Source organism: Argentina anserina, chromosome 2 (genome assembly GCF_933775445.1).
Source record: "Argentina anserina chromosome 2, drPotAnse1.1, whole genome shotgun sequence".
Lineage (NCBI taxonomy): Eukaryota > Viridiplantae > Streptophyta > Magnoliopsida > Rosales > Rosaceae > Argentina > Argentina anserina.
Genome location: NC_065873.1, coordinates 16,170,828 through 16,189,823, shown reverse-complemented (window position 1 = coordinate 16,189,823; position 18,996 = coordinate 16,170,828). Strand labels below are relative to the sequence as shown.

Sequence of the window (18,996 nt, the reverse complement as noted above, 5' to 3'; positions counted from 1 at the left end):
CATTCAGGCTCTCACAGTGCCTCAAATGAGATTTTCACTATTGAATTGAATTGAGTGACTTGAATCTTTCATTTGTGAGAGTTTAACTATCATTTTAAGTTTTTAACAATATAAAACACTTGTGTATTTTTGTAATTCGTTAAATATCCCCAACTCTTCAAATATAATATAAAAAGAGAGATAAAACTCGTAAACACACGAAAACCAAACCCCAAACTGGGAAAGTTGTCAGATAGATTTGTCCCCGGCAAAACCAGCGACAGACAACAAACTCAAAACAGGGAGAGCTTTGGGAAGCCTCCGTTCCCACCTACTTCCACCGTCTTCTCCTCCCTTTTGGGTTAACTGGGGTAACCTCCTCTCTCTCTCTTACTTTTCACCTCTTCTTTATATTTATTTCCTCATTCTGTTGTTATATGCAGAGAAGCTTTTTTTCACTAATTTATCTCAAAATTTATTTACATCATGCGTAACCCCTCCTCATCACTCTCCACCAAATCCCCATTCTTTCACAAAGTTCCACTCTTTTTCATCTTTTATTCAATATCTGTATCTCCAGATTAAATTTAGGCTTTTGTGTTGTTTAAGGAAGAGATAGAAAATAACATGGAGGAAATAGGCAAAGAAGAGAGCAAAGTTATAGAGGAGGAAGGCCTGAACCAAACCAAAGACCATACCCTACTTGAAGGGCCTCAAGAGCCAAACCCCAATTCTGTTGACACTGTAATAGTGGAGATGCAGAAGCTTATTGGTGAGAGTGGTGTTGAAATGCCTGCTGACACGGCAGGCCCGGTTGATTCAGCTCCCACTGTCCCTGAAGCAGCTGAGGATGCTGAGATTGGTACTGGAGCTAACGATGAGCCGCAGGGTGATACTGGAGGTGATAAGGTTGGGAGTCATGTGTATTCGGATATGCATTGTAAGACTGAGGTGAGTTTGCCGGTTGAGAATTATGTGTATTCGGATATGCATTGTAAGAGTGAGGTGGGTTTGGAAGTTGAGAGTGATAAGGTTGTCAGTAATGTGGAGTCTGATGTGCGTAGTGAGAGTGAGGTGGCTGCAAAGGTGGAAGGTGATAATGTTGTGGGAAGCGTGGATTTTGATGTGCAGCATGAGAGTGAGGTCAGTGTGGAGAATGTAAGTGTGAAGAATGCAATTGAGGAGAATGGTGGTGAGAAAAGGGAAGAGCTGAAGGATGTTGAGGTTAGCAAAGTCCGTGAATTAGATGGTGGTGCTGAGACTGGTGATCTTGTTGGTGATGGGGATGGTGTTTTGCAGCAAGCAGCTCAGACTACTATGGAGATTGAAAAGGGGGATAATGATGGGGAGGAAGGGAAGGCACTGAAAGATGGGGAGAGCAGCAAGGCCGATCCCTCCAATGAAGTGCAAATTGATGCTGAAACTGATGGTGTTGTCAGTCAGGTGGAGCCTGATATCTGTGGTGATGGTGAAGTTGCCAAGGAAAAAATGGCGGATGGATGGCCCTCAAATGAAGTGCATATGGATGTTGTTGCCAGTCAGGTGGAGCCTGATAAGGGTTGTGATGCTGAAGTTGCAAATGAAAAACTGACGGACGGGGTAAGCAGCAAGGCTAAACCATCCAGTGAACCACTCACAAGTGCTGAAAATGATAGGGTTGTTTGTAAGTTGGAGCATGAGATGCCTCGTGATAGTAAGATTGCAAAGCAGAAACTGGTGGATGCAGTCAGAAGTCAGGCCAAGCGCTCCCCAATTGAACCACATAGTAGTGTTAAAGAACTTAAAGCCAATAATGTTTGTAAGGTAGAGCGTGGCATGCCTCAAGATGATGAGGTATCAATGGAGACTGAATCTGAGTCTGATGACGAAGATGAGAAACGACATCCACTAACTGGTGGGTTGAGCAGCAAAACAAAGTTCCCTCTACATCATAACATAAAGGAGCAACTTTCAAAATCCAAGGTTCATGTAGAACGAGAGGTTGGGAGGAAAAGTTCGAATAGAGAGAGAAACTTTCTCTTGGATCCAGGTGTTGAGGGTGATGAGTCAGGGACTGAAGAGGAGCAAGCTGAATTCATGAAGGAGGTGGAGAAAGTGTATAGAGAGAACTACTTGGAATTCAAACCCCCAAAGTTTTACAAAGAGGAATTGAATTTGCTCAAGTAAGCTTTTGTGATTATATCTGTTGATTTTGCTAAATTTACTTACTTACAGAACACTCTCTTTATGGTAACATCGTTGTTTCTTCTGAAGGTTATGGAGAGCTGTGATCAAACTTGGTGGCTATGAAAAGGTTGTCAACTTGTCATGGTCTAGTTTTTATTAAATCTTGATTCCTTTGTTATTGTTTGGCCTTGTCTTTCGATAAAGTTCCATTTAGACTAGATTGTATTTTCACAGAAAGAAACCTTCAGTTCCTGGTTAGATAGTATAGGACATAATTCTAAATATATATCAGACCAAAACCTGAATGTATTGTTAACCTGGTTTCAAATGTAGTTTGACCAAAAACAATAAAAACAAAATACAAAAACAAAAAACAGGCTAAGGTACATGCATATTGATTTCTTCCTATGGTAGATTGATTTGACTCCCTCTCTTGTTTACTATAGGTCATCCAGGCAAAAGAAAATATGCTGTGCAGTGTCTTTTCACTTGCAAACTTTTTAACTATGACCGTTTGTCTGTAGGTTACTTCCTGCAAGTTGTGGCGGCAGGTTGGAGAATCATTTAATCCCCCAAAGTAAGCAATATCCTTGTTCAATTGATGTATCTTTCTAAGCTATCTTATATGTTAACCCTTGGCCAGAAATTATAAGACATGCAGGCATCTTCATTTTGTATATCATAAACTATTAAGAGCTTTAGTGGACCACACTAAAAACATAGGAAATTACGTATGTGGAATATGTGGTATGACGCTGTGGTGTAACCAATGATGAAACCGTAATTGCGATCATTAAGAAGTCTCAATCTTATGCTAATAAGTTCTTCAACACTGTTTGCTAAGATAATTTCTCGTGTAAATTAAAAAATTCCAATGGCTAATTTATCATGCTTCACAGGACTTGTACCACTGTCTCCTGGACTTTTCGGATTTTCTATGAGAAGGTTATGCTCTATATGTTATGTTTTGGTGATTGTATGCCTTACTGTGCATGGATCTTCAGTTTAATTTGCCACTTTTTTTCAGGCATTACTTGAGTTTGAAAAGCATAGATGGCATGGCAGTGAGCTTGCTCTTCCTGAACCTTCTAGAGTTGATTTCCGGGTAATGTAATTAGCTAATTACATGTGATGCTAATAGAATACTCAATTCTTTAAAAAGGTTGATGTTTTTTCTCTACACTTATAAAGTGTGTGATCTTTCTTATGCATCTGCCCCTTCGAGGGTGCATATATTTGCTATTGGATATGGAAGATATTAGGTTATGGCTCTGTATAAGATGATTACAACAACACTCAGTGTTACATCAGTGATACTGAGTTATTGGATTTGTACCTGCAGAGGCAAACAAATATATATATACAGGGCTTCTCGGCTACGGACGTCCGCACGGTGCGGATTTGGCGATTCCGGCCACCGGCGATGCTCAACGATGGCGCCGACCAGCACAGCCGCACTCCCCACCTCCCGGCGCTCCTGTCTGTGCCGGCCGGAGTTGCAGCGCCAGCCTATGGCGGCCAGAATCTCAAAATTTCAAGTTTCTAGGCACCGTGGGGAGATTTCGAGATTCTGGCCGCCGTAGGCCGGCGCTGCTACTCTGGCCGGCACAGACAGGACGCCGGGAGGAGGGGAGTGCGGCTGTGCTGGTCGGCGCCGTCGTTGAGCATCACCGGTGGCCGGAATTGCCGAATCTGAGAATTTCTCTATATATATATATATACTCTCTATATATATGTGTGTTTTTTTTTTTCATTTGTATGTGTTTCTTCTTTTGTTTCTGGTTGAATGATCCTTTTGGATTTATAATGCAGGCTGATGGTAGTCAAATTTGTGGATCAGGCAGGACACTAAGGGATGCCGCAGCTCGTGCCATGCAGGGTTGGCACACTCAACGCCTTTTTGCAAATGGCGAGGTTGGTGATGTAATTATTAAAGCCTGCAGAATTCTGATGAGTCACATGTATCTCTTCTTTTTTCTTTTGTTCTTTCCTGATCATATCTTTTTTGCCTTGCTTGTATGTTAGGAGAAGCCCTTGAGTACTATGCCAAAAAGTGACAAGCAGCTTAAGAGTTCTGGTATCATGACTGTAACACTTTGACGGCATCTAGCTGTGCAGTATTGGTCTTCTCTGTTTTTACAAAATTTGTTTCTCTACTCAGGTTTGCTAAAGCGGAAAAAACTATCTCCTGGGGATTCCGCTGCTCAGGCCTCTGACATGAAAGCAACAAGGCCACGGTTAGTTTATTACTTTTTTTTTGGTTGGTTTTGTTCACATAGCAGTGACATTTAATTACTAGTTTGAATAAATACCTTCTACCTTTTCTTGTTAGAGCTCAATGTTTGGTTTTCATTCTTTATAGATTAGATATGACGGTATTTGATATTGGGCCCCCAGCAGATTGGGTGAAAGTCAACGTGAAACGATTTGTAAGTTTCTATCATCTATTCGTTGGGAACTGATGATATTGGCTTGATTATTTCTTATTATAATTTAAATTTGACTACAGAACGACTGCTTCGAGGTATATGCTTTGATTCCTGGACTTCTGCGTGAGGAGGTCAGCCACTGAACTAGTTTGTTGACAGTATCTATTTGTTTTTTCAATTGTTATTCTTGTTTTTATTGCTAAAGTTGGTATCTTTTTCCCTTAATCAAAATAGGCATTTGATCATTTTACTACTTCATGACCAAGAATGTCTAAAACAACAATTGACATTAGGAATGTAATTGGTCAACGATGAATACTTCTTTGCCAAACATGTGTTCTACTCTGGCTAGTTATATTCCTAATTTAGTGGTTGCAAGTTAGAACCGGTACCTGGTAAATCCAAGGTTCGTAGAGAGACCTCTCTGTAAGGACCTTGAACCTCGACAAAATAGAAGATAGATTGTGAATGTCTCTCTAATAGTCTTATATGAATATCATACGCTGGATTCTTGCTCCAGTCTTATACAAAGAGATTTGATAGCCTCCTAACAGATGATTTTGTAAAATGAGTGTTTATGAACCCCTTAAAGTGCATCAATGGCTGATGTATGTTCATCTGTTGTTACATAACACTGATTGTCTGGTTCTGTTGTCTCTATGAACCTGCATCAGTTCGTATCTGTCTTTGTTGGTAACAGTGATCTTTGGTAATGCAGGTGCATGTTCAATCTGATCCAGTCGGACGCTTGATTATTTCTGGTCAACCTATGCAACTGGACAATCCTTGGGGTGTCGCACCCTTTAAGAAGGTCTGCATAACTTATACTAATATAGCTTAGCGAGTTTTATTCTGCTTAGATTATAATGGTGCATTCTTGGTATTGACCGACCACTAATTATGGGGGAAAAAGCATCCATAGAAAGGGGGTTGTTTTCTTTGATTGTGCCCTAGTCCTTTCTTATAGCCCCAGACCTAAGCCTAAGATTTTATCAGCCTGGACTTTCAGTAGTTATATTCACACATGCTATGATGTGTGCTTTCTCATGCAGTGTGGCTATCAAACTATAATTTAAGCATAACAACAATGATTTTCTTTCTAGGTTGTCAGCTTACCTTCAAGAATTGATCCACATCAGACATCTGCCGTGGTGACCTTGAATGGCCAGTTGTTTGTGCGGGTTCCATTTGAACAGTCGGACTTTTAAAATGTAGGGGTCTATCCGTCTGTCTGGCATGTATAGAAAGCCTAAGTTACTTAGATGATGGATGATAATTTAGTTGGTGCACACTTGGAGCTGAATCCTATATAGTTTGGTGCCTGTTCACCTTTCTATCTTTGGAAGCAGTTATAGGCTTATGACTAGTTTTTTTAATGCAAAGTAGTCTTGATTGTAGACGAGATGGATTTCAGGCAAATCATGCTCTTATAAATTATTGGCAGAATTTGTGGCTTTGATATTTTATACCTCTTCTTGGAAGTGCATTTCTTAGTGTCCAGATTCTACTTATTCTCCTTCAGATTTCAATAGTGAACCAAAGATGTACTTGTGTGTCATGTAATCTCGTTCTGTCCTTGCACATAAATGTGGATATACTGGAATTCGAAGAGTTGATATGAGACATCAGAGGTATGATCTGAAGTCTGAACTTGTCATGCATGGATAAAGTTTAGGAAGAATTAGCAGACTGATAGTCAGAGAAAAAACGTATAACTTAAGTTTACAAAACGAATGAATTTGTTCAGTTTACAATATGTTCTTCAGCATCACTCTTTGCTCGTTCAATAAAGATGTGCATTTAACTCTATCGATTACAATCCTTTGCAGTTTCATCTTGACCCCAAACTTTATGATTGATCCGAATTCGGTATCAGCTATGTATGGTTGAAGTGGTGTTTTGTAAAGACAAAAGATTTGAATACATACTGATCAACAATAAAAGGAAGGAATTCTGTGTAGTATGCTGACAGATTGTCGCTCATGGCTTACGGGAACGTGAATCCTTGTCCGGCCGCTTGTCCGCCTGGCGGTGCAATGGCAATCCAGAGCAAGGAAAGTGTAATTGCAATGAGACCTGCCCAGACAAACACAATGGTAGGCGTCTTCCCTCTCCTTCCCATCAAACCCTTTGCAAAAGGATACAAATGTGCCAACACCCAGAAACTGAAGAAAGTTCCACCAACAAGCTTAGCCCACTGAGGATTTACAGAATAAAGCTCTCTTGAAAATGCAACAGCAATGGCGATTATGTTGACAAGGGCGATAACAATCGGGGGAATCATCAGTGAAGTCCACTTAACAAGGTACAAGTCTGCAAAGATGTCATCATTGTCATCTCCTGCAGACTTGGAAGTGAGTGTGAAAGAGATTTCAATTCCTGCAATAACTTTGAGAATCCCTTGAACCACAGCAGCTAAGTGAGCGCTGGTTCCAGATATGAGCCAGAACTGTTCATTTCTCCACCACTCTTCTAATCCTATTCCAGACCACTTTACCTCTAGCACTGCCAGCCCTATGAGGCATATTGTAATGGTCAGCAAGTAGGTTAAGAACATGACGGAAAGAGTAGCCACGATAAACTGTCCGGAGAAGAGTGAGAGTGCAGGGAGGAAGCAGTAGACAATGAGAAAGATAGAGGTGAAAGGGTAGACGCCAACATTAATGTAAGAAAGACGCTGCAGTACTTTCAGGCGCATTGAACCAAGCAAGGCATTGTTCCTGGAGAAAAAGATTTCGACAGAGCCAGTTGCCCACCGGAGCACTTGGTGGAGTCTATCGGTAAGATTAATCGGAGCTGAACCCCGGAATGCATCACGCTTTGTGATGCAATAAACTGAATGCCACCCACGGTTGTGCATACGGTAGCCTGTCACAACATCTTCTGTGACTGATCCGTAAATCCAACCTACTCTGTCTCCCCATTCAGTCTTGTCCTCGTACCTACACACAAGCAAATGCATGCAACCAATTAGTACATTCGTTTGTAATAATTCTTCACTATGAAGATGGCTAGGTTGTTAATTGACCAGCAAGAAATGGCGGAGACAGCTTCAGCAACAGTTGTAGCATCAAGTGGATCACGAGGTACCCTAAGAATGCCAGGAGGGCGTCCAAATTTGATTGCAGGGTGATCAGCGAGGGGGCGTCCTTGATACTCAGCAATAGGTATGGATTCAGCTAGCATGGTAGAATTTCCAAAACGCTTAGGCAGAAGATTGGTATCAAGTTCAGGGTCGAGTTCATTAGCTGTCATGGGCTGTAGGGTCTGTGCTGGTGGTGCCGTCAATGGCGCTTGTGTCTCTGCTGGGTCACTGGTGGCTGCTGCAGCCGCCTTCTGTGCGGCGACCTTGTCAGGATTTGGAGGGTCAAAACCATAGAGGGCAAACCTCCTAAACATTGTACCAGTTCCTACGTACATAGGACCTTGAAGACCATCGAGAGCACGCATATTGCCATCGAAAAACACAGTGTTATGATTTGCATAACGATCCGAGGGATCAATGCCTTCGAATCTCTGAGGGAACTGAATGTAGCAGATGTCTTCTCCACCTCTGTCCATCATGAAGCACATTCCTTCTCGGATGGCTTTGCAGTTGTAGATGTAGTGGTCACAGTCGAGGTTAAGAATGAATGGGCCATTGGACAAGATAGCTGAAGTTCGTACCAAAGCATTCATGGCACCAGCTTTCTTGTTGTGATCATAGCCTCGTCGCTTCTCTCTCGACATGTAAACAAACATTGGGAGTCGTATATCAACATCTGTGAAATCTAAGAGCTTGTCATCTGGCCCTCCCATTAGTGGATCAGGGCTAGGAGGCTTCAGCATCACCTGTACATCATACTCAAAGAGTAAATAATCTACTGTTATTTTCTTTAAGCACACTAATGAAAGAAATGCAAACATTGGTTCTTACCTGTAGAATTCCTGAATGGTCACCTTTGCCATGGTCACTAGAAGAAACGGACCAAGTACCCGGCCAATGTGTGCCATCAGCCATCCATGTGGCCTTTGGGACCTTAACTTGCTCCAATGGGTCGCCACCGGTTTCCCTCATGTGCTTTAACATCTTCATTTCCTCCCTGGCATGGAAAGCATCAGATCTTCTCCTAATAGAGTCGGGAAGCCCGTTTATTCTTACCTTAAACTCATCATACTCCCTTTTGATCTTCCTCCTGTCCTTAACAAAGTCAGTCCTGCTCTTATTCTTTGTAGGATCAACCTTTAAGGCGAAGTAACTATCAGGATTTCTTGGTTCAATATTGTGTTTTCTGCAAAATGGCACCCACAAATCTGCAAAACTAGCAGCCTCCGCCATTGCCTCAAAAGTAAGAAGAGCACCTCCATCGTCTGAGATGTAGCATGCAACCTTCTCCACCGGGTAATCAACTGCCAAGATTGAAAGAATGGTGTTGGCAGTGGTAAGAGGTGGCTCCTTGTCAGGATCAGCAGTAGACACAAACATGTCAATGCCAGGGAGGTCAGAACGACCAGTGGGATTGGAAGGAGATGGCATATCAAACTTTTCATAGAGCACTTCTAGGTCTGTAGATCTATTAATAGGAAAGAATTTTGGAATTTGATCCAAAATCCAAGAGAAGGCAAACCAAAGCTCACAAACAATTGACATCATCCACAACCATCTTGCGTCATTATTTGGATTCACTATTCTCCAATGCAAGAAGAAACCAAGCACAAACAATCTAATAAAGATCAATAACCTGCAAATATTTCCAAAATAAAATGTCTCTTGTTCTTAGTATTGCTGGGTGATATATGAATATGCAAGCATACAAAAAGCCTGGTAAAATATTCATAACACTTGCTTACCTGTAAGGACTTATAATAGCTGCTGCGATTGGTATTTTCCTACTTAGCGGCTTAAAGGCTTTTTCTGTAGCATCCATTGATCCCGGTGCGAACCCTTCATTATCATAACCACTGTCCGGTGGGGGATTAAATGCATTGCCAACACCATAGGTACCCTTGGTCTCAAACAACCACCTATTGTGATCAAATTCACCTGTTTGGTTCCTCTTCATCACTGACATGTTATCGCTATTTCCACCAGGTCCAGGCAATTGCAGTGCTCCTCCACGCTCATACTCATCATCAAAATCGTCCGATCTGTATGGCTCCTTGCAACCAGGACAAAGATTTGTATCCTTCTGTGCATCCATATAGCAGTCTCTGCATATTTTAAACCTACATATATACAAACACAGCACATTTAGGTTATGTTCTGAGCACATAATTGCATGTCTAGATTCTTCTTCATACCTGCATTCACAAGGAGTTATATCGACTCCCCTCTCGTCCTTCATCACATTACCATCACATGCAGGCATCATGCACGCCGAACCTTTGGCTCCGGCCATCTGTGGATGTGACACCTCCGAGTCAATTACCTTGTCCATCAAATGTGCACGCGTGACGCTGTTGAATCCTCCGGTGAAGAGTGAGTTAGAAACATATTGCTCCTCCGCCTTGACAGCCACAGAAGTGTCCATGGGTTGGTTATCTGGGGTGGGAGGAATATGAACTGTGTAGTTCATGTAGTCCCCTGACAATTCCCCTGACATGTCAAGGTCTTCTCTTGAGAGACTGACATATCTTCCACTTGAAGTTCGTCTAGCGAATTTCACAGTTTGGCCACTCGAATTAGCCTTACCTTGAGAGCCACCAGCTGAGCCACCAGGGCTGCGTATTGCCTTCTTAGATGGCTGGTTGTTCAAGGACGCCATTTCTCACGTACCCCTATCTAATCTATTTAGCTAATTCCTTAAAATTAATCAATCTATACTTCAATTCATGTTTCTACGATGTAATTATGTATACATATCGATCAAAAATGGGAGAAAACCCATATAGGTTTGGGATGAAAAACTAATGTATCCTATGAATTCGTTTAAGCCTGGACAAGCAGAAGAGGAAATGGGAGGAGACATTGGAAGAAAGGGCACGTAGAAGAGAGAGACAGAAACAGTGTAAGGAGAGATTTGGGAAGCTGAAAAACCAAGAGGTAGAATTTATGTGGAGAGACCAAGTCCTTGCTGGTTTGCTGTTTTTAGTGTACGAGATTTAAGGTTTCTGTTTGTGGTTGGAACGAAGAACAGCATGTTTAAACTTATGCATGCATGGATTCAGCACTCATTCATTTTAGTTATTTGTTTAGATATGTTATATATAAAGCTTGTATATGATGATTTGAAACATTTTGTGATTTTGATATGGTTGTGATTATACGTACTCACATATGAATCATGTTAATGTGAGCAACAAATTATATGACTCTTCTCGCATATATTGTATGTAGGCTTTTGATATAATGCCCATTTCAGAGAAGTATTGCGGCAGCAGTAAAGTGAACTAGTTGTATAATCGAAATTGACATTTATTTTCAACTTATTGTATTCGCTTTACTAGTGTTGCATGTGTAAGAAATCGGAGTAAATTAAAGAAAATGTCGAGTAAAAATTGAAGAAATACGTACATGAAGTTCGTAGTGAGATTTACAGTACATAATTTAAAATAACCACTACGGACGTACGTACGTCAACTTACATTTTGTGTTTAGAACTACATTGTATAGTTTTGTTTTAATAAAGTTACTTGCATGAAGCGTTGGTATATACATTTACATGTACGTATCAAACTATTCTATATAATGAATTGATCACCTCAGTCTAATCAATATTGTATCTCCTCCACCATCTTATATATTATCTATTTTCGCCTGGAATATGGTTACAAATTGTCAAATTCTACAACCCGGTCACTAATCTCTTTATATCAAAGTCAGCTGATGTAGCCATGCCACTGATGCCAGTATTAAACCTGCAACGATGTTTACGTGATGATTAGCTTGATCACCGAAAAACATATTTGGCGGAGCCGGCAAATACCCTATCAGTCCATGACACATTATTGTTTTACTCCTCTCAGCAACAATCAAGAGGATAATTAATTATCATCTAGCTCTTCTTGCATGCTGGGAAGTAAGCACCTCCCACCTAGTTTTGAATGAACAGATCCTCTAATCCAATACTAATGTTATGCTTTGGGCTAGTGATGCTCCCTCAAATCTTTGTTTGGGCTTGTAGTTCTAGACCCACTGGTATTTCAGACAAATATTGACACCATCACCGGTAGAGATAAAGAGATTTGCATGTATAAATCCTTCCATATCCGAATGATACAAAGATGTAACTATATACATATATTCTGAAAAATACGTAATTTCTGTATTCTGTATTACTGGAGAACCCACTAATTAAATATATGCACTTTTTATGAGTATTTCACTCTCTGTAAAAGCACGAAGGCGATTTAGTATTTGGGTATTTAAGACAAACGAAAATATCATTGAGCACGAACAATAAAAGTTAACTCGGTATTGTCATTTGGGGGGGGGGGGGGGGCATTTGATCTATGTCAATGATAATACTTTATTAAACACGTTTTTTTCAAGAGTATATATATATAAATTTGTTATCCACCCCTGATTTGCCTATCTTATGCCATAGTTGGATATAAAAATAATTATATAGTATGTGAATGAAATAATATTTTAGAATAATATAAAATTTGTTCTCACACTCCTTCATTCCTTTCACCGCCGAAACAAACGCAGAAAAAATCTCATGGAGAGTTGCTTCGATCAGACTTCAATCCAAAGCACCTATGCCCTACTACATGAATAACATATATAGCATGTTAATTAATAAGGCTAAAGGGCAGAAGGGGTTTGGTTTGATTATTCTGAAGATTAAAGACTTAATGTATTTCATTAGTTGGTCATCGCATCAGCTTCAATCTGAATTTTTTTATAAGCATTTCATATCCTAGTCTCCTGAGTATCTTGAAGAAAATTAATTATTTTGTTCCACTTTTCTGTAAAATATCTAGTTTATCTAAGAATCTTAAGGATTTTTAATTTGGTCATGAAATATTATTCAACAGAAAATCGGTCATGAAATGAATTGGTAGAATTTAGAACCCAAGAAGGGCATAGACGCACAGATGTGAACTCATAATTGATGGTTGTATAGAGAAGATTTGAAAGCAAAAAAAAAAAAAAGCCTTATATGAGATGAATGATGAAGGAGACGAAGAGGGAGCTGTCTTTACCTGGGTAATGGAAAGATATGGGTTTGATTATGAAGATTGTGATTTCAGCTAGGTTTGCATATTTTTAACTTGCCGGGTGGAGCAAGAAGAAATAGAACAAATTTGTTAAAATAAAAGTGAAAATAAAATGGTTAACCATGATTAAACATCATGGAGAAAATGACACGTGACAACAAGATAGTATAGTGGGCAAATCAGGTGGCGAAAAATTTACTTCCATATATATATATATATATATATATATAGTTTACATTCAGAGTGAAGTTTCACTCTAAAATTACATAGTAAAGTTCTAATTTTGGCACACTTTTCGGTCAAATTTTTTCACCATAAAGTGATTCAATATATTCAAGATCATCTCTACAAAGTTTCATCAAATTTGACAATGGTTTGAGCTTTTAAAATTGAGATTTATTTTCACGTTGAACAATTTTAATTCATTCATTGATTTAATCTAATTTCAATACCTTAACGATATCCGAATTAGATGAAATTTTGTAGAGATGATTTTGAATAGCATACCTAAATATTGAATCGCTTATGGCGAAAAAATTTGACCGAAAAGTGTTCTAAAATTGAAACTTCACTCTGTAATTTCAGAGTTAAGCTTCACTCTGGATAGAGACTGATATATATATATATATATATTCATTTGTATTGGTCGAGCTTTGGTAGGGATATTACTTTGATCATTAAATTATATAGCAGATGTTTGACTGAAATAGTTTTATTTTCGAAGCAGATACCACTAAACCGTTGTTCTTTATAATGGAAAAGAATTGGTGAAGATGTTTAAGTTTTGAAAAACAAATAATTAAAGAATTATGTTCTGATCTTCCTACAGCTTTTTGGCATAGAAAAAAACATATCGTTTCATTACCATATATAAAAGAATTCAACGAAAGTAATATCCCTACTAAAGCTCGACCAATACAGATGAATCATGAAATCATGGAATTTTGCAAAAATGAAATTAATGAATTACTCAGAAAAAGAATAATTCAACCTAGTAAATCTCATTAGTCATGTGCCGCCAAAACCTAACTGATAGGCTCATCTTAGGTCTACCATTTATTATCTTAATTTATCATTTCCTTGTTAATTATGATGGAATCATTACTTACCCTTTTGACGAACCAGTCAAAATTTAATTTTCTTTCAAAACCTGAAATTCATACTCTAAAAGCATTACAAGAAAATTTAGTTACAAAAACTATCAATCGTATTCAAACAAAAACTAGACAAATTAGTTTTCTCAAAGAAGAAATTAATTTAACTGCCATGCAATCATTTGTTGGCTCAACCACTGCAGATTCAATGTCTCGCCGTGATCGTGACATAGAACTCGATAATGTCATCAGAGAAATTCGAATAAAACAATTAGAAGAACAAGTTCAGAATTTGAGAATTAACAGTATAAGAACAAATGAACAATTCAGCTACCCAAATTATACTTAGACTGAAAATCATAATAATACAACTGTAGAAGACAGACCAAACTCTCCAACATCTCCAACAGCTTCAGATTTTATTGTAACTCCTCCAGAAAATCCTCATATAAATATGCTTAGTCAACCATTCAAAACCGATTATTCTAAATTAGATACTCATTTGGATGCTAGAGAAAACATCCTTAGAAGAAATCTCTTTAGGATGAAATTTCCTTTTGAAAATCAAAGAAAACAATTATTTAAAGATTGGCAAAATTAATGCAAAAAATAAAAACTGAAATATTCTTTCTTGATTTCCTAGACCAATTAAATGAACATAAAAACATTCAAACTTTAACAAAAACAAAATGGCAAACTGTCATTCCTAATTCAACTCAAACTAACATTATTTCTTCTAGTCATCCTCCTTCAGAAACAATAGTTTTTAACCTCAAATCAAGCCCAGTCTTAGCATCGCCTTTTAAAAATCTTTCTGAAGATCCAAAAGTTAAAGAATTTTACCCAGATGCTAAGAAAATCATTGAACAAAATAATTTCACAAATAATTACTTGGTTACCATTGGAGAACAATTAGACAAAATAGAAACAACACTTAATCATGTTACATCTAAAGTTCACATTCTACCTAACCATAAAGCATAATCTCCTATAATTCACTTTAACAGTAAACCGACTGTCACGCTTACAAATTCAATTCAAAAAATAAAAAAATTGTTAAAAAATCTAAAAAATGAACCAAGATCATCTAATACAATCTCTGTAATCAATACAAAACAAACTCTTGATTCTACTTCTGATAGCGATTCAACCATAATTTCCCAATTAGACAAGACATTCCAAACTTTGAATATTGATCAAATAATGTGGCCAAAGAAACAACATTCCAGAATTTAGACTGAAATGCCACTTCCAATAGATATTCAACCAAGCACTCATTCCAATATACAATTTGCAGTTTCTTCTGACAAAACATATGAATGGAACATTGATAATTTATCAGAACAAGAAATATTAAATAAACTACATCACATGTCCATGGCAGCAAATAGTTACATCACAAATCACAACTTCACACAACCCGAAATTATTGATATTCTATCTTCTGGATTCACTGGAATGCTGCATTCTTGGTGGGAAAAACATCTCACTCCTGATGCAAGGTCTGATATTAAACATACAATACAATGTGAACCGGATGGAATCCCAATCTTTGATGAACGTTGTAATATGGGTATTTCAGATGCAATAAATAACTTATTCTATACAATCATTCAACATTTTATAGGTACTCCGAGTCATATCACTTCTCGAATTTATGATCAACTCAGTAACTTAAAATGTCCAACCTTAAGTGATTTTAAATGGTACAAAGATGTTTTCATATCTAGAGTAATGCTTCGAGATGATAGTAACCAACTATTTAGGAAAGAAATATTCATAAATGGTCTTCCCAAACTTTTTGCACATAAAATTAGACAAGTCCTCAGTAATGAAACAAGATTTATTAATTATGACTCTTTAAGCTATGGAAATATAATTACAGTTATACAGAAAGAAGACATGAAAATGTGTATTGACATGAAACTAAATTCTCAACTAAAATCAGAAAAGAACATAGCCAAGTATGAGTTAGGAAATTTTTGTGAACAATATGGTTTGCCATCATTACCTCCCTCCAGACGAAGAAAGTCATCCAATAAATTTATTCATCATTCAAGATCTAATCGTCATAAACCTTATTTTCAAAAAAGAGAAAATTTTGAACCAAACAAATTTTATTCAAAAAATAAGCCAAAGAAAAATTGGAACAAAATCCGGAAATCTTACTCAAAGAAACGATCTTTTGATAAAAGTAAAACGAAATGTTTTAAATGTCATAAAACCGGTCACTTTGCAAATGAATGTCAAGTTAAAACTACAATAAATCAATTAACACTTACACCAGTTGAAAAAGAGAATCTAATCAAAGTATTAGAATTAAGAAATACAGATTCAGAAAATGACACAAGTGAAGATATTAGATCCTTATTATGATCCTCTTTTTCCGAATCAGAAGAAGGATCTTCCCCCTCCTAAAAAATCACTTTTGGCTGCAACGATGCTTGTTGCAAAACAATTAATGTTCTCTCTAAACAAGAAGAACAACAAGAATTATTAATTGATTTAATTGCTAGAATTGATAATCCTGACTTAAAAACTTAGTACCTCAAAAAATTAAAAAAATTAATTACTCAAGAAGATGTTAGTAAAACTCCCCCGCCAAAAGTCAGCCTTAGCTCAACATTTGATAGATTTAACAAAAGTAAAAAAGAAATTACCATCCAAGATTTACAACAAGAAATTAAGAACATTAAAATAGAAATTCATGCTTTACAACAATCTCATTCTAAGCTTATAGACGATAATATAAATATCAAACAAGAATTAAATATTATTAAAATAAATGATGCATTTTCTAACTTAGAAAATCCTCCAGTTAATGAAATATTAGATGAAGAAAATAAAATACCAAATGATGAAGAAGTATCTGAACAAAATATTCTTAGTATTATTAATCATATTCAACTCAAAAAATGGTATACCACTATCCAACTCAGGATCAAAGATTTTGAACTCACGACAATAGCCCTTATAGATTCTGGAGCCGACCTCAACTATATCCAAGAAGGTTTAATACCTTCAAAATATTTTGAAAAATCTAAGGAATCTCTCAGTTTAGCAAATGGTTCAAAAATGAATATCAAATATGAAATCCCTAGAGCACATATTTGCCAGAGTAAAGTTTGTTACAAAACATCATTTGTCATAGTAAAAAACAACATTTTTTGGCCCAAATTGCCATTATCCTTCTAATAAGTCCTTATCATTTTATAGGGATATTTTATATAAAACCCAGTCGGTCTCCATTAACTCAATCAAAGATCCCAATGACCCAAATAAAACATTGTACCATTCCCTTTACATTAAACAAATCATCTCTTTATCTTAGTGGGAAGAAACTCCCTACACTCTTCACCGATCATTTGCATGCACTTACCATGAGTATATTGATGCATGGTATAAGATCTTCCTCTTTCAAACGGAGGATTTCAATCATTCATGGTTCCTTAATTTTGATAAGAATTTCAAACGCCAATTTCCCCTGTGGTTTGGTGAATGGTGGGAGTACCATGGAGCTTTATGTGATCTCCTTCCCCCAGAACTTCAAAACCTACACTATTATTCATGTCGAAATATAAAATCTCTTGGATCATGAAATGGCATTATGAATTACACGACATAAATGTCGTCTCTCGAATTTTCTTAGTCAAATGGTGGGACAAATTCAAAATAGAAAAAGTCATAGAACAATTTACCAGAGAATTTTCAGTCATACCACAAACACTAGTCATTACACAATCTCCAGTTGTTATCCAGTCTTCTTCCACAAAAGCAACTTTGGTCCACCAGCCCTTCACGGCATCTCCAATCCAAGCCCAAATTGCTCAAAGAAAATCAATTCAAGCCCAGTCTTCTTCAATCAAAGCCCAACCGGCTCAATCATCTTCCAGTCAGAAAGCAAAGTCAGTTAAATCTGCCACTACCACTGCAGAAGAATTACAAGAAATGGATGATAAGCTAATCCAACAGGTTGTCAATCTCTCTCAGCAAGCTGCCAATTTATTAGCAAACAGTGAAGGAGGCGATATCGAAGACGAAGACTGTATATATATATATATACAGTCCCTATCCAGAGTGAAGTTCCAATTTTAGCACACTTTTCGGTCAAATTTTTTCAGCATAAGTGATTTAATATTTAGGTATGCTATTCAAGATCATCTCTATAAAATTTCATCTAATTTGGACATCGTTAAGGTATTGAAATTAGATTAAATCAATGGATGAATTAAAACTGTTCAACGTGAACCGTTCGTGTAAATCTCAATTTTGAAAGCTCAAATCATTATCAAATTGGATGAAATTTTGTAGAAATGATCTTGAATAACATACCTAAATATTGAATCGCTTATGTTGAAAAAAATTGACCGAAAAGTGTGCTAAAATTGGAACTTCACTCTGAAATTTCATAGTGAAGCTTCACTCTAGATAGAGACTATATATATATATATATCACCAAAATACTTTACTAAGCGCGTTGCACATAAGTTCATGCTTTAATATAATAGTCAAGGATCAAACAAACTAATGATGTTGTTCCGTAGACGAGTTTTAGAAGCAAAATATGTGGCCTCAAAAATGAACACATGATATGACCACCCCAGCAACAAAAGTATAGTCTTAAGTTTAGGTGATATTGATAATCACCATAATTATAGCTGATGCATCCAAACCGCACCATTCTATGTGCAACACGAAGTAATTTCTAATTTAAGACTCATTGCGATTGAGATTTGCCTGGAGAATTTTAATTGAGATGACATAGGAGATTGAGATTTGCCATTAATCCGTTCTCATTGTAAGCAAGCTACGTTTATTAATGAAGTTTTATTCCATAAAAAGAAAGAAAGAAAGAAAACTCAGAAAAATTGTTGGCACACCTACATAAAATCACGATGATTAATTTCGTCATCTGATAATGAAGTGAATTGAAATATAAAAACTCTTTTTTCCTTGTGAATTTTTCTGCAGAATAAATCTGTAGCATAAATAAGCTACCGCATAATATTCTTCACACAAATAAACGTATAAGATTTTTATTCAGCCTGCCAATTACATTTCAAACGTTGTAAACGTTACCAATTTGGGCAAGTTAGCAAGAAATTATGTAGGAGTTTCAATGCAACACATCGTAGGGGATATCGTACACAGAGAACTCGCTTATAGGAAATTCTTATCGATGT

The 18,996-nt window shown here is 37.2% G+C and overlaps 2 protein-coding genes across 4 annotated transcripts; one reads left to right on the top strand and one right to left on the bottom strand.

Annotated features, from left to right (window-relative positions):
- Positions 1-205: 205 nt before the first annotated feature.
- LOC126784863 (AT-rich interactive domain-containing protein 3-like) lies at positions 206-6,217 on the top strand. Of its 2 annotated transcripts, XM_050510390.1 has the most exons (14): positions 206-350; positions 589-930; positions 985-2,141; positions 2,233-2,272; positions 2,670-2,722; positions 3,045-3,090; positions 3,173-3,250; positions 3,958-4,059; positions 4,171-4,222; positions 4,307-4,382; positions 4,508-4,574; positions 4,655-4,705; positions 5,293-5,385; positions 5,678-6,217. In XM_050510390.1, exons 2-14 carry the CDS (start codon positions 607-609, stop codon positions 5,780-5,782), a joined length of 2,244 nt encoding a protein of 747 aa, XP_050366347.1. In that variant the 5' UTR covers positions 206-350; positions 589-606; the 3' UTR covers positions 5,783-6,217. The 2 variants fall into 2 exon arrangements, with proteins under 2 accessions (XP_050366347.1, XP_050366346.1); XM_050510389.1 differs by having other exon boundaries at positions 589-2,141.
- A 227-nt stretch (positions 6,218-6,444) lies between these two features.
- On the bottom strand, positions 6,445-10,318 carry LOC126784859 (cellulose synthase-like protein D4). Of its 2 annotated transcripts, XM_050510380.1 has the most exons (6): positions 9,855-10,318; positions 9,405-9,779; positions 8,491-9,295; positions 7,902-8,405; positions 7,603-7,841; positions 6,445-7,516 (listed from the first exon to the last, which is right to left on the bottom strand). In XM_050510380.1, the coding sequence occupies exons 1-6, from the start codon at positions 10,316-10,318 to the stop codon at positions 6,562-6,564; spliced, it is 3,342 nt and encodes a 1,113-aa protein (XP_050366337.1). In that variant the 3' UTR covers positions 6,445-6,561. The 2 variants fall into 2 exon arrangements, with proteins under 2 accessions (XP_050366337.1, XP_050366336.1); XM_050510379.1 differs by having other exon boundaries at positions 7,603-8,405.
- Between the last annotated feature and the right edge of the window lie 8,678 nt (positions 10,319-18,996).

What these genes read in the sequence shown, in the direction of transcription:
- LOC126784863 (XM_050510389.1), top strand. Translation starts at nt 607, where the DNA reads ATGGAGGAAATAGGCAAAGAAGAGAGCAAAGTTATAGAGGAGGAAGGC. An exon ending in CTTCTAGAGTTGATTTCCGG is followed by an intron (nt 3,251 to 3,957) that starts GTAATGTAATTA and finishes TTTATAATGCAG; the next exon opens with GCTGATGGTAGTCAAATTTG. An exon ending in GCCTTTTTGCAAATGGCGAG is followed by an intron (nt 4,060 to 4,170) that starts GTTGGTGATGTA and finishes CTTGTATGTTAG; the next exon opens with GAGAAGCCCTTGAGTACTAT.
- LOC126784859 (XM_050510379.1), bottom strand. Translation starts at nt 10,318, where the DNA reads ATGGCGTCCTTGAACAACCAGCCATCTAAGAAGGCAATACGCAGCCCT. An exon ending in ATAACTCCTTGTGAATGCAG is followed by an intron (nt 9,780 to 9,854) that starts GTATGAAGAAGA and finishes GTATATATGTAG; the next exon opens with GTTTAAAATATGCAGAGACT. An exon ending in ACCATTCAGGAATTCTACAG is followed by an intron (nt 8,406 to 8,490) that starts GTAAGAACCAAT and finishes TATGATGTACAG; the next exon opens with GTGATGCTGAAGCCTCCTAG.